Source organism: Salvelinus namaycush, chromosome 32 (genome assembly GCF_016432855.1).
Source record: "Salvelinus namaycush isolate Seneca chromosome 32, SaNama_1.0, whole genome shotgun sequence".
In the NCBI taxonomy this organism is placed as follows: domain Eukaryota; kingdom Metazoa; phylum Chordata; class Actinopteri; order Salmoniformes; family Salmonidae; genus Salvelinus; species Salvelinus namaycush.
Window position 1 is genome coordinate 22,524,970 of NC_052338.1, and position 12,108 is coordinate 22,537,077.

The 12,108-nt window shown below is 43.8% G+C and overlaps 1 protein-coding gene across 1 annotated transcript in view; it reads left to right on the forward strand.

The window, feature by feature from the left end:
- The window catches only part of LOC120027058 (CUB and sushi domain-containing protein 3-like), a 704,521-nt gene that overhangs the window by 458,028 nt on the left and 234,385 nt on the right, over window positions 1–12,108 (forward strand). Inside the window, exons 22-23 of the mRNA XM_038971903.1 lie at window positions 6,309–6,478; window positions 6,917–7,073. Of these exons, the coding sequence (XP_038827831.1) occupies window positions 6,309–6,478; window positions 6,917–7,073 (327 nt within the window). The remainder of the gene's footprint in view (window positions 1–6,308; window positions 6,479–6,916; window positions 7,074–12,108) is intronic.

The following is a 12,108-nucleotide window of genomic DNA, read 5'->3' on the forward strand; positions in this document are numbered from 1 at the left end:
AACCTACAGTATAATATTACCTGGCTGGCTGTGGGGCCCTGATTAAAACCTACAGTATAATGTTACCTGGCTGGCTTTGTGGTGCTGATTAAAACCTACAGTATAATGTTACCTGGCTGGCTGTGGGGCCCTGATTAAAACCTACAGTGTAATGTTACCTGGCTGTGGGGCCCTGATTTAAACCTACAGTATAATGTTACCTGGCTGGCTGTGGGGCCCTGATTATAACCTACAGTATAATGTTACCTGGCTGGCTTTGTGGTGCTGATTAAAACCTACAGTATAATGTTACCTGGCTGGCTGTGGGGCCCTGATTTAAACCTACAGTATAATGTTACCTGGCTGGCTGTGGGGCCCTGATTATAACCTACAGTATAATGTTACCTGGCTGGCTTTGTGGTGCTGATTAAAACCTACAGTATAATGTTACCTGGCTGGCTGTGGGGCCCTGATTATAACCTACAGTATAATGTTACCTGGCTGGCTGTGGGGTCCTGATTAAAACCTACAGTATAATGTTACCTGGCTGGCTGTGGGGCCCTGATTATAACCTACAGTATAATGTTACCTGGCTGGCTGTGGGGTCCTGATTAAAACCTACAGTATAATGTTACCTGGCTGGCTGTGGGGCCCTGATTAAAACCTACAGTATAATGTTACCTGGCTGGCTGTGGGGTCCTGATTAAAACCTACAGTATAATGTTACCTGGCTGGCTGTGGGGCCCTGATTAAAACCTACAGTATAATGTCACCTGGCTGGCTTTGTGGTGCTGATTAACACCTACAGTATAATGTTACCTGGCTGGCTGTGGGGCCCTGATTATAACCTACAGTATAATGTTACCTGGCTGGCTGTGGGGCCCTGATTAAAACCTACAGTATAATGTTACCTGGCTGGCTGTGGGGTCCTGATTAAAACCTACAGTATAATGTTACCTGGTTGGCTGTGGGCGGCTGATTAAAACCTACAGTATAATGTAACCTGGCTGGCTGTGGGGCCCTGATTAAAATGGGCAGTATAATGTTACCTGGCTGGCTATGGGGCCCTGATTATAACCTACAGTATAATGTTACCTTGCTGGCTTTGTGGTGCTGATTAAAACCTACAGTATAATGTTACCTGGCTGGCTGTGGGGCCCCGATTAAAACCTACAGTGTAATGTTACTTGGCTGTGGGGCCCTGATTTAAACCTACAGTATAATGTTACCTGGCTGGCTGTGGGGCCCTGATTATAACCTACAGTATAATGTTACCTGGCTGGCTTTGTGGTGCTGATTAAAACCTACAGTATAATGTTACCTGGCTGGCTGTGGGGCCCTGATTTAAACCTACAGTATAATGTTACCTGGCTGGCTGTGGGGCCCTGATTATAACCTACAGTATAATGTTACCTGGCTGGCTTTGTGGTGCTGATTAAAACCTACAGTATAATGTTACCTGGCTGGCTGTGGGGCCCTGATTATAACCTACAGTATAATGTTACCTGGCTGGCTGTGGGGCCCTGATTAAAACCTACAGTATAATGTCACCTGGCTGGCTTTGTGGTGGTGATTAAAACCTACAGTATAATGTTACCTGGCTGGCTGTGGGGCCCTGATTATAACCTACAGTATAATGTTACCTGGCTGGCTGTGGGGCCCTGATTAAAACCTACAGTATAATGTTACCTGGCTGGCTGTGGGGTCCTGATTAAAACCTACAGTATAATGTTACCTGGCTGGCTGTGGGGCCCTGATTAAAACCTACAGTATAATGTTACCTGGCTGGCTGTGGGGTGCTGATTAAAACCTACAGTATAATGTTACCTGGCTGGCTGTGGGGGGCTGATTAACACCTACAGTATAATGTTACCTGGCTGGCTGTGGGGCCCTGATTAAAACCTACAGTATAATGTTACCTGGCAGGCTGTGGGGTCCTGATTAAAACCTACAGTATAATGTTACCTGGCTGGCTGTGGGGTCCTGATTAAAACCTACAGTATAATGTTACCTGGTTGGCTGTGGGCGGCTGATTAAAACCTACAGTATAATGTTACCTGGCTGGCTGTGGGGTCCTGATTAAAACCTACAGTATAATGTTACCTGGCTGGCTGTGGGGCCCTGATTAAAACCTACAGTATAATATTACCTGGCTGGCTGTGGGGCCCTGATTAAAACCTACAGTATAATGTTACCTGGCTGGCTGTGGGGCCCTGATTATAACCTACAGTGTAATGTTACCTGGCTGGATGTGGGGCCCTGATTAAAACCTACAGTGTAATTGTCAGGACCCGGTGCGAGAAACAGTCACTAATAATCGTCAGAACCCAGAAGATGAGGCAGACACAGCAGTACTAGAGATGGTGGTTTAATTAAAGAACAAAATCTTCAGGCAAAGAAACTAAATCCACAATGTCCAAAAATAAAGCCAAGAGGCACAAAATGGAAATCCTCCAAAATACAAAAGAACCTCCACAAAGTGGTAAAAAACAGCAGGGAAAAAACAAACCTCAAAAGACTACTCAAATAATACACAAGAACTAACCAGAGAACCTCTGGAAAATCCAACAAGAGAAATATCTATATAAAACAAGGCTTGGGCTGGGGCTGGGTGCTAACTTACAAACACTGAGCAAGGAACTGAGGAACACACAGGGTTTAAATACTAACAAGGGAATGACCTACAGGTGCAAACAATAATTAGAGCAAGAAAAACAAAAGGTACAAAAAAGGTGCAATGGGGACATCTAGTGACCAAAACCCGAAACAGTCTTGGCCAAAACCTGACAGTAATGTTACCTGGCTTTCTGTGGGGGGCTGATTAAAACCTACAGTATAATGTTACCTTGATGGCTTTGGGGCCCTGATTATAACCTACAGTATAATGTTACCTTGCTGGCTGTGGGGCCCTGATTAAAATGGGCAGTATAATGTTACTTGGCTGGCTATGGGGCCCTGATTATAACCTACAGTATAATGTTACCTTGCTGGCTTTGTGGTGCTGATTAAAACCTACAGTATAATGTTACCTGGCTGGCTGTGGGGCCCTGATTAAAACCTACAGTGTAATGTTACCTGGCTGTGGGGCCCTGATTTAAACCTACAGTATAATGTTACCTGGCTGGCTGTGGGGCCCTGATTATAACCTACAGTATAATGTTACCTGGCTGGCTTTGTGGTGCTGATTAAAACCTACAGTATAATGTTACCTGGCTGGCTGTGGGGCCCTGATTTAAACCTACAGTATAATGTTACCTGGCTGGCTGTGGGGCCCTGATTAAAACCTACAGTATAATGTTACCTGGCTGGCTGTGGGGTCCTGATTAAAACCTACAGTATAATGTTACCTGGCTGGCTGTGGGGCCCTGATTAAAACCTACAGTATAATGTTACCTGGCTGGCTGTGGGGTCCTGATTAAAACCTACAGTATAATGTTACCTGGCTGGCTGTGGGGCCCTGATTAAAACCTACAGTATAATGTTACCTGGCTGGCTGTGGGGCCCTGATTTAAACCTACAGTATAATGTTACCTGGCTGGCTGTGGGGCCCTGATTAAAACCTACAGTATAATGTTACCTGGCTGGCTGTGGGGCCCTGATTTAAACCTACAGTATAATGTTACCTGGCTGGCTGTGGGGCCCTGATTAAAACCTACAGTATAATGTCACCTGGCTGGCTTTGTGGTGCTGATTAAAACCTACAGTATAATGTTACCTGGCTGGCTGTGGGGCCCTGATTAAAACCTACAGTATAATGTTACCTGGCTGGCTGTGGGGCCCTGATTAAAACCTACAGTATAATGTTACCTGGCTGGCTGTGGGGTCCTGATTAAAACCTACAGTATAATGTTACCTGGCTGGCTGTGGGGCCCTGATTAAAACCTACAGTATAATGTTACCTGGCTGGCTGTGGGGCCCTGATTATAACCTACAGTATAATGTTACCTGGCTGTGGGGTCCTGATTAAAACCTACAGTATAATGTTACCTGGCTGGCTGTGGGGCCCTGATTATAACCTACAGTATAATGTTACCTGGCTGGCTGTTGGGCCCTGATTATAACCTACAATATAATGTTACCTGGCTGGCTGTGGGGCCCTGATTAAAACCTACAGTGTAATGTTACCTCATTGGCTGTGGGGCCCTGATTATAACCTACAGTATAATGTTACCTGGCTGGCTGTGGGGTCCTGATTAAAACCTACAGTGTAATGTTACCTGCCTGGCTGTTGGGCCCTGATCTAAACCTACAGTATAATGTTACCTGGCTGGCTTTGGGGGCCTGATTAAAACCTACAGTATAATGTTACCTGCCTGGCTGTGGGGCCCTGATTATAACCTACAGTATAATGTTACCTGGCTGGCTGTGGGGCCCTGATTAAAACCTACAGTATAATGTTACCTGGCTGGCTTTGGGGGCCTGATTATAACCTACAGTATAATGTTACCTGGCTGGCTGTATTTGTATTTATTGTGGATCCCATTAGCCGCTGCCAAAGCTGCTGCTACTCTTCCTGGGGGACCCTGATAAAAGCTGCATCTTCTCTGATGCACTGATTTCTCCCAATCTAACTGCCATCCTTCGCAGACTCCTCTAATAGCAACGGGGGCTTTGCAGCTTTCACATAACACTACACACACAGATGCGCAGATGTGCACACACACTCACTCACAAGCGTATGCCAACACACACACAAGCATGCTATAACCCAAACCCAGCACCCTTCCTACTCATGTACTCTCAGATCCCTGCTTCTTAAAGCCACCTCGTCCCTGACCCCTCTTTTGTCTGAGCAGAAATGCAAGGATGGGATTTAAAGATAATCTAACCCCTCGCCCTCTTCCTCTTCTCGTCCTCTTCCTCATGCCTCCCCTGTCTCTGAGTCCTCCGCCTCGTGGCACAGTGCTGTTAAAAAAGAGGGATGTCTTCAAGTTGCCTATCACACTGTATCACACCGCGTGGATCAGACCCGACCAGGGACCTGGCTCAGGGGAGAGGAGACTGTCGGCAGCAGACGGAAATGATTTCAGACACCAAGTGCAGGGAGAGTCAGAGTCACATCCAAGATGCTGCTCCCTCCTCAGTGCCGTCTGAGCAGCATCCTTCCCCTGGCTGAGACTGTAGATGTGCAGCTCTAACAATATCACAAGGCACTTAGTGAGTCCTGAGTGTCTGGGGTTCACTGCCAACAATGTGTGTGACTCGTACTTTTAGGACACACTCAAAGTCGTGCCATGGTCCTGCTCTTAAGAGTAGTCAGTCAGTTTTAATGTGATGTATTTAATTTACACTGAGAGATTTAGACTGAAGTTGAACCTCGGGGGGTCAAAAGCTCCTTACTCAAAAAAGTTTTTTTCTCTCCCCTGATGTGCCCCCCACCACCCACCCACACACACACACACACACACACACACACACACAGACACACACACACACACACACACACACACACACACACACACACACACACACACACACACACACACACACACACACACACACACACACACACAGTGAGGTAATGAAGAAGGGTAATTTAAGGGAAGGGAGTTCTTGTCTCGAACACAAAAATTCATATTGTTCCTGACACGGGTTTCTTGGAGATATGGCAAGAGAGATAGAGTGTAAAGGTAATTGTTTTAATGGATGCGATAACTGTTGTGATTTATTCAAAATATGATACTAGTAATATCGTCATAACATCTAGTGGCGGTGAGTGAAACGGCGCATGGGGCATTAAATAAATCACCCTGGCTGCTGCTGCGGCTGCTTTATGCACCACCCGCCAAAGCTCCCCCTCTGCAAAATGCATGATGGGTAGCAATACATCTGCTTTTACGGGGTTTTGTTCCATTAACTCTGAATTTGATGGTTATTGTTCAGTGTCAGGGTCCAGAGCCCCGATCCCAGGCCTTGTAGTTGAGCTCTGAGCAGCGACATGAATAATAATAATAACCCAGGAAGTCTATTCTGTCAGTTCCAATTCCAGATTTGCTTTTGAGCCCTCTAGATGGTTTACATCTATGGTATCCAGGCACAAAATCCGAGGCAGGAATCAGAACAAGAAAGCGACGATTCATGTTTCATGTGATTTACATCCAGGATATGTCCATAGTGGTGAACTAGTACTGTACGTAAATACATGTGATCAAACGTGCTGTTATATATGAACTGAAAATGATGTGTATGTAAAATGTCATGTAAAAAGAAAAAGTTTGACATTTCTATTACCCTGACGATAGACCGTCGTTGTCACATGCACTTTCCAATGGTGTTGTTTTGTTCTCTCTACTTCTGTCCTCCATTTCTCCACTCTCTCCATCCTGTAGCCGAGTGCGGCTCATCTGTCATAAACAATGAGGGGATTATGTTGTCGCCGAACTACCCAATGAACTACGAGAACAACCATGAGTGCATCTACAGCATCCAGGTGCAGGCTGGGAAGGGAATCAACATCTCTGCCAGGACCTTCCATCTGGCACAGGGGGACATTCTCAAGGTACTGGTCTCTCTCTCTCTCTCTCTCTCTCTCTGTGTCTGCTGGAGTGTATAGTACTCCTGTGATGGTCAATGACACTTAAGCATGTGGATTCTGTCCATGGTAATAAGCCTTGTCTGCGCCAGATAAATAGTGGCATGGATTCTTAAGTAGCTCTTCCAGTAGCCTGGAATCCAACTGAATTTTAACAACATGTTGCCTCAAGATCAGCCCTCATTGAGTTAAGAATGGGCATCTTTAACAATGACCTACCCTCTCCTGTCATAAACCATTAGCACCTGTAATCCGGTACATTCTTTATTAGACAGTGATAATAATCAGACTAAAAAGGCAATACTTTACACACTTGACATTACAATGACATATACACGTTCATGAAAACAAAGTCATACTTTGCAATGAACAGAACTGAACTAAAGGGTACTCTTCTCTCTGCAGATCTATGATGGTAAAGACAGCATGGCCCATGTCCTAGGGGCATTCACAGGCTCATCCATGCTGGGTCTAACCCTCATCAGTACCTCAAACCACCTGTGGCTGGAGTTCTACTCTGACCCGGAGTCCACCGGAGAGGGCTTCAAGCTGGTTTACTCTAGTAAGTTACCAACCAGTCAGTGTGCAGTGGTTCTGAAAACATGTGTTATAATATATAAAAATAAGGAAAGAAAGTTGCACACTTTAATGGGTAAACATAACCAATGTTTATACCCTGAAGAAGGCACTGCGTTGCCTAAACATTGGTTAGTTTTACCCATGAAATTGTTATGAACATAATATAAAGTGTGACTTTTTTTCCCTATTTCTATTAGAGGTCGACCGATTATGATTTTTCAACGCCGATAACGATACCGATTATTGGAGGACCAAAAAAAGACGATACCGATTAATCAGCCGATTTTTATATACATATTTGTAATAATGACAATTACAACAATACTGAATGAACACTTTTATTTTAACTTAATATAATACATAAATAAAATCAATTTAGTCTCAAATAAATAATGAAACATGTTCAATTTGGTTTAAATAATGCAAAAACACAGTGTTGGAGAAGAAAGTAAAAGTGCAATATGTGCCATGTAAAAAATCTAATGTTTAAATTCCTTGCTCAGAACATGAGAACATATGAAAGCTGGTGGTTTCTTTTAACATGAGTCTTCAATATTCCCAGTTAAGAAGTTTTAGGATGTAGTAATTCTAGGACTTATAGGACTATTTCTCTCTAAACCATTTGTATTTCATATACCTTTGACTATTGGATGTTCTTATAGGCACTATAGTATTGCAAGCCTAATCTCCAGAGTTGATAGGCTTGAAGTCAATAACAGCGCTGTGAAGAGCTGCTGGCAAACGCAGGATAGTGCTGTTTATATGAATGCTTACGAGCCTGCTGCTGCCTACCACCGCTCAGTCAGACTGCTCTATCAAATATAAAATCATAGATTTAATTATAATATAATAAACACACAGAAATACGAGCCTTAGGTCATTAATATGGTCAAATCCGGAAACTATCATTTTGAAAACAAAACGTTTATTCTTTCAGTGAAATACGGAACCGTTACGTATTTTATCGAATGGGGGCAACCCTAAGTCTAAATATTGCTGTTACATTGCACAACCTTCAATGTTATGTCATAACTACGTAAAATTCTGGCAAATTAATTACGGTCTTTGTTAGGAAGAAATGTTTTTCACACAGTTCACAATGAGCCAGGCGACCCAAACTGCTGCATATACCCTGACTCTGCTTGCACTGAATGCAAGCGAAGTGACACAATTTCCCTAGTTAATATTGCCTGCTAACATGAATTTCTTTTAACTAAATATGCAGGTTTAAAAAAATATACTTGTGTATTGATTTTAATAAAGGCGTTGATGTTTATGGTTAGGTACATTGGTGCAACGATTGTGCTTTTTTCGTGAATGCACTTTTGTTAAATCATCACACGTTTGGCGAAGTTGAAGTAGGCTGTGATTCGATGATAAATTAACAGGCACCGCATTGATTATATGCAACGCAGGACAAGCTAGTTAAATTAGTAATATCATCAACCATGTGTAGTTAACTAGTGATTATGTTAAGATTGATTGTTTTTTATAAAATAAGTTTAATGCTAGCTAGCAACTTACCTTGGCTCCTTGCTGCACTCGCGTAACAGGTGGTCAGCCTGCCACGCAGTCTCCTCGTGGATTGCAATGTAATCGGCCATAATCGGCGTCCAAAAATGCCGATTACCGATTGTTATGAAAACTTGAAATCGGTCGACCTCTAATTTCTATACAGTTTACCCTCCGTTAGTCAGCACCTCTACAAACATTTTGAGGTATGCATCAGCTCAATGTCTTTTTACTGCACGCACTCTAATAACTTTCATTAACAGGTGGTTATTAGGCATGTGTTAAGGATTTGCTGAACAATTGTTTACAAATTGTTAGTCAATGCGTTTTACTGGATCTATTATTGGCTTATTCTAAAATGTTTCCTTGGTTCCTATGGATTCAGCGGGGGATGGGGGTCATCCTATGATTGATGCTTTAGCTAGGACCCTAATATAAGTCTTCCTGTGGGAGTGGGACATGGGCTGTATGTGAAAGTAGCTGGTCATGTGATGTGTTACGTCATCTTTGTCAGGATTCCCAATCATATTGATATTTATGAGAAATAGAGTGTCAGGTGTTCACTCTAGATATATAATCACACACCAGTTATTTTCCCACTACAGTCAGTCTTTCCATCTGCCTTGTAAAACAAGTAGGACTTAAAGGGGTGATTGCTTCATAACTTTTTGAATTTTTTTTAACAGCAGATTGCCCCTTTAAAGGGCATTAGAATTTTGTTGACAGCCAGGAGTGGATTTCAAGGGAATATTTGGTCCAAGGTATTATCAATTACCTGAAAAATAACCTCTACACTTGTCTTTGTTGACCTTGTCCTTGCCCCTCACACAAAACCAGACTATGTACCACCGCAGACACATAAAAACCACACGCATTCATCTTTAATACCATTTGTTGCGCTAGCTGGTAGCTAGCCTGTGTAACATTGGACAGGGTGTTAGTTCTGAGAGAGAAAAAACCCTATTAACCCACTGGTGGGCAATCTACTAAATCCGTGTCTAGTGGGAGATTTCATTCCACCTGCAAGATTAGCTGTTTGATTGCATAATAAAGGTCAGTGGAAGCCCAGGGCTAAGTCCCAAATGACACCCTATTTCCTGCATAGTGCACTACTTTTGACCTGAGCCCTATTGGTTATCCAATGGTGGTGCACTATAGGGAATAGGTTGTAATTTGGGACAGTCAAGTAGCAGGCGGTGAGGCCACCACAGTTCAGCCACCACAATGGTTGGAGTGTGATTAAAAAATAAATAGAACTCAGTCTAAGTATTTTCCGGACCCAGACTTTTGTTTCCGGTTGAATGCTATGAGACAATGACCTGTAATTAACGTGCAATCAGTGTGCTTGGTGAAAATTGCCACCGTTAGTCAGTCCCAGTATCATCCTGCCTCCACCACACACTATGTTAAGTTCAGTCAACCTTGTTTTTCTCTCAGTATAGTACAGTACATTGCTGTCATGGTAACTACTAAGTAGTCTATGAGTGCTGTGCTAGACATGAACGTTTATTCCCAAGTTCAGGGTGTACAGTTAATTGGAGGAGGGGCGGGTGGAGCAAATGGAACAGGGTTTTGTATTTTGAAAGGTAGCTGTCATTGTTCTGAGGAGAGGACTGAGGCATACGTCTCATTTTAGCTTGGTTGCATTCTCATATGAGAGAGCAGAGTTCAAACCTGCGAATAGGAAATTGTCAGCTACGCTAAGATGTGTGGTGGTGTTTTGAAAGACAAGAAGAAAGGGTAATATAATTATTTATTTCCTATTCCTTTCAGTTCGCTATGTAATTATGATGCTGTGTGATGATGAGTGCGAAGGAAAACAATTATGAGAAGATAATAACAGGAAGTGTCCCTCACAGAGAGCCGGCCCACGCTCCTCATGTACCGACCAAAAGTTCGAGACACATCTCCAAATTAACCAAGTGCTTATTCCTAATTGTTCTGCCTGCTTAGTACAGGCCCCATCCCTGCCTGCGGGCCCAGTGGGATCCTCCAGTCAAATTTTCAGCCTTATTGACTGATTATAACGACCGCCCTAACTTTCTCTCTGAGCCTCTAAAGACATACATGCAACGCAGGCTGCACAGAAATAACAGGAAACAGCAGACCGGGATGGTCATTGCACTAATGACCCAAAAAAGAAGAGAGGTGTGTGTGGTCAAATCATATGCCTCCATGCCTGTGTGCTTGTGTCCACCCTAGCAAAGGTAAAGTTTGTGTTAACATCACAGACCTGGTTTCAAAACGTGTTTCAAAGCTGAGCTTGATTGACCTCGCCAGAGGTAATGGATGGAACCAATTGAGTAGCCCCAAAAAGTGTAAGCCCCGGCCATGTGGAACTTTAGGCAGGCTCAAGCGAATGCTCCAATCCTATTTGAACCCAGGTGTGTGCCAAAGGGGGCGGTGTTGCAATCTACTGCAAAGATAGCCTGCAGAGTTCTGTATTACTATCCAAGTCTGTACCCAAACAATTCGAGCTTCTACTTCTAAAAATTCACTTTTCCAGAAACAAGTCTCTCACTGTTGCCACGTGCTATAGACCTCCCTCTGCCCGCAGCTGTGCCCTCGACACCATATGTGAATTGATTGCCCCCCATCTATCGTCTGAGCTCGTGCTACTAGGTGACCTAAACTGGGACATGCTTAACACCCCGGCCATCCTACAATCTAAGCTTGATGCCCTCAATCTCACACAAATGATCAATGAACCTACCAGGTACAACCCCAAATCCGTAAACACGGGCACCCTCATAGATATCATCCTAACTAACTCGCCCTCCAAATACACCTCTGCTGTTTTCAATCAAGATCTCAGCGATCACTGCCTCATTGCCTGCATCCGTAATGGGTCTGCGACCAAACGACCACCCATCATCACTGTCAAACGCTCCCTAAAACACTTCTGCGAGCAGGCCTTACTAATCGACCTGGCCGGGGTATCCTGGAATGACATTGACCTCATCCCGTCAATAGATGATGCCTGGTTATTCTTTAAAAGTGCCTTCCTCACCATCTTAAATAAGCATGCCCCATTCAAAAAAAAATGAACTAGGAATAGATATAGTCCATGGTTCACTCCAGACCTGTCTGCCCTTGACCAGCACAAAAACATCCTGTGGCGTTGTGCATTAGCATCGAATAGCCCCTGTGATATGCAACTTTTCAGGGAAGTTAGGAACAAATATACACAGGCAGTTAGGAAAGCTAAGGATAGCTTTTTCAAACAGAAATTTGCATCCTGTAGTACAAACTCAAAAAAGTTCTGGGACACTGTAAAGTCCATGGAGAATAAGAGCACCTCCTCCCAGCTGCCCACTGCTCTGAGGCTAGGAAACACTGTTACCACCGATATATCCACTATAATTGAGAATTTCAATAAGCATTTCTCTACGGCTGGCCATGCTTTCCACCTGGCTACCCCTACCCCGGTCAACTGCCCGGCACCCTCCACAGCAACCCGCCAAAGCCCCCACCATGTCTCCTTCACCCAAATCCAGATAGCTGAT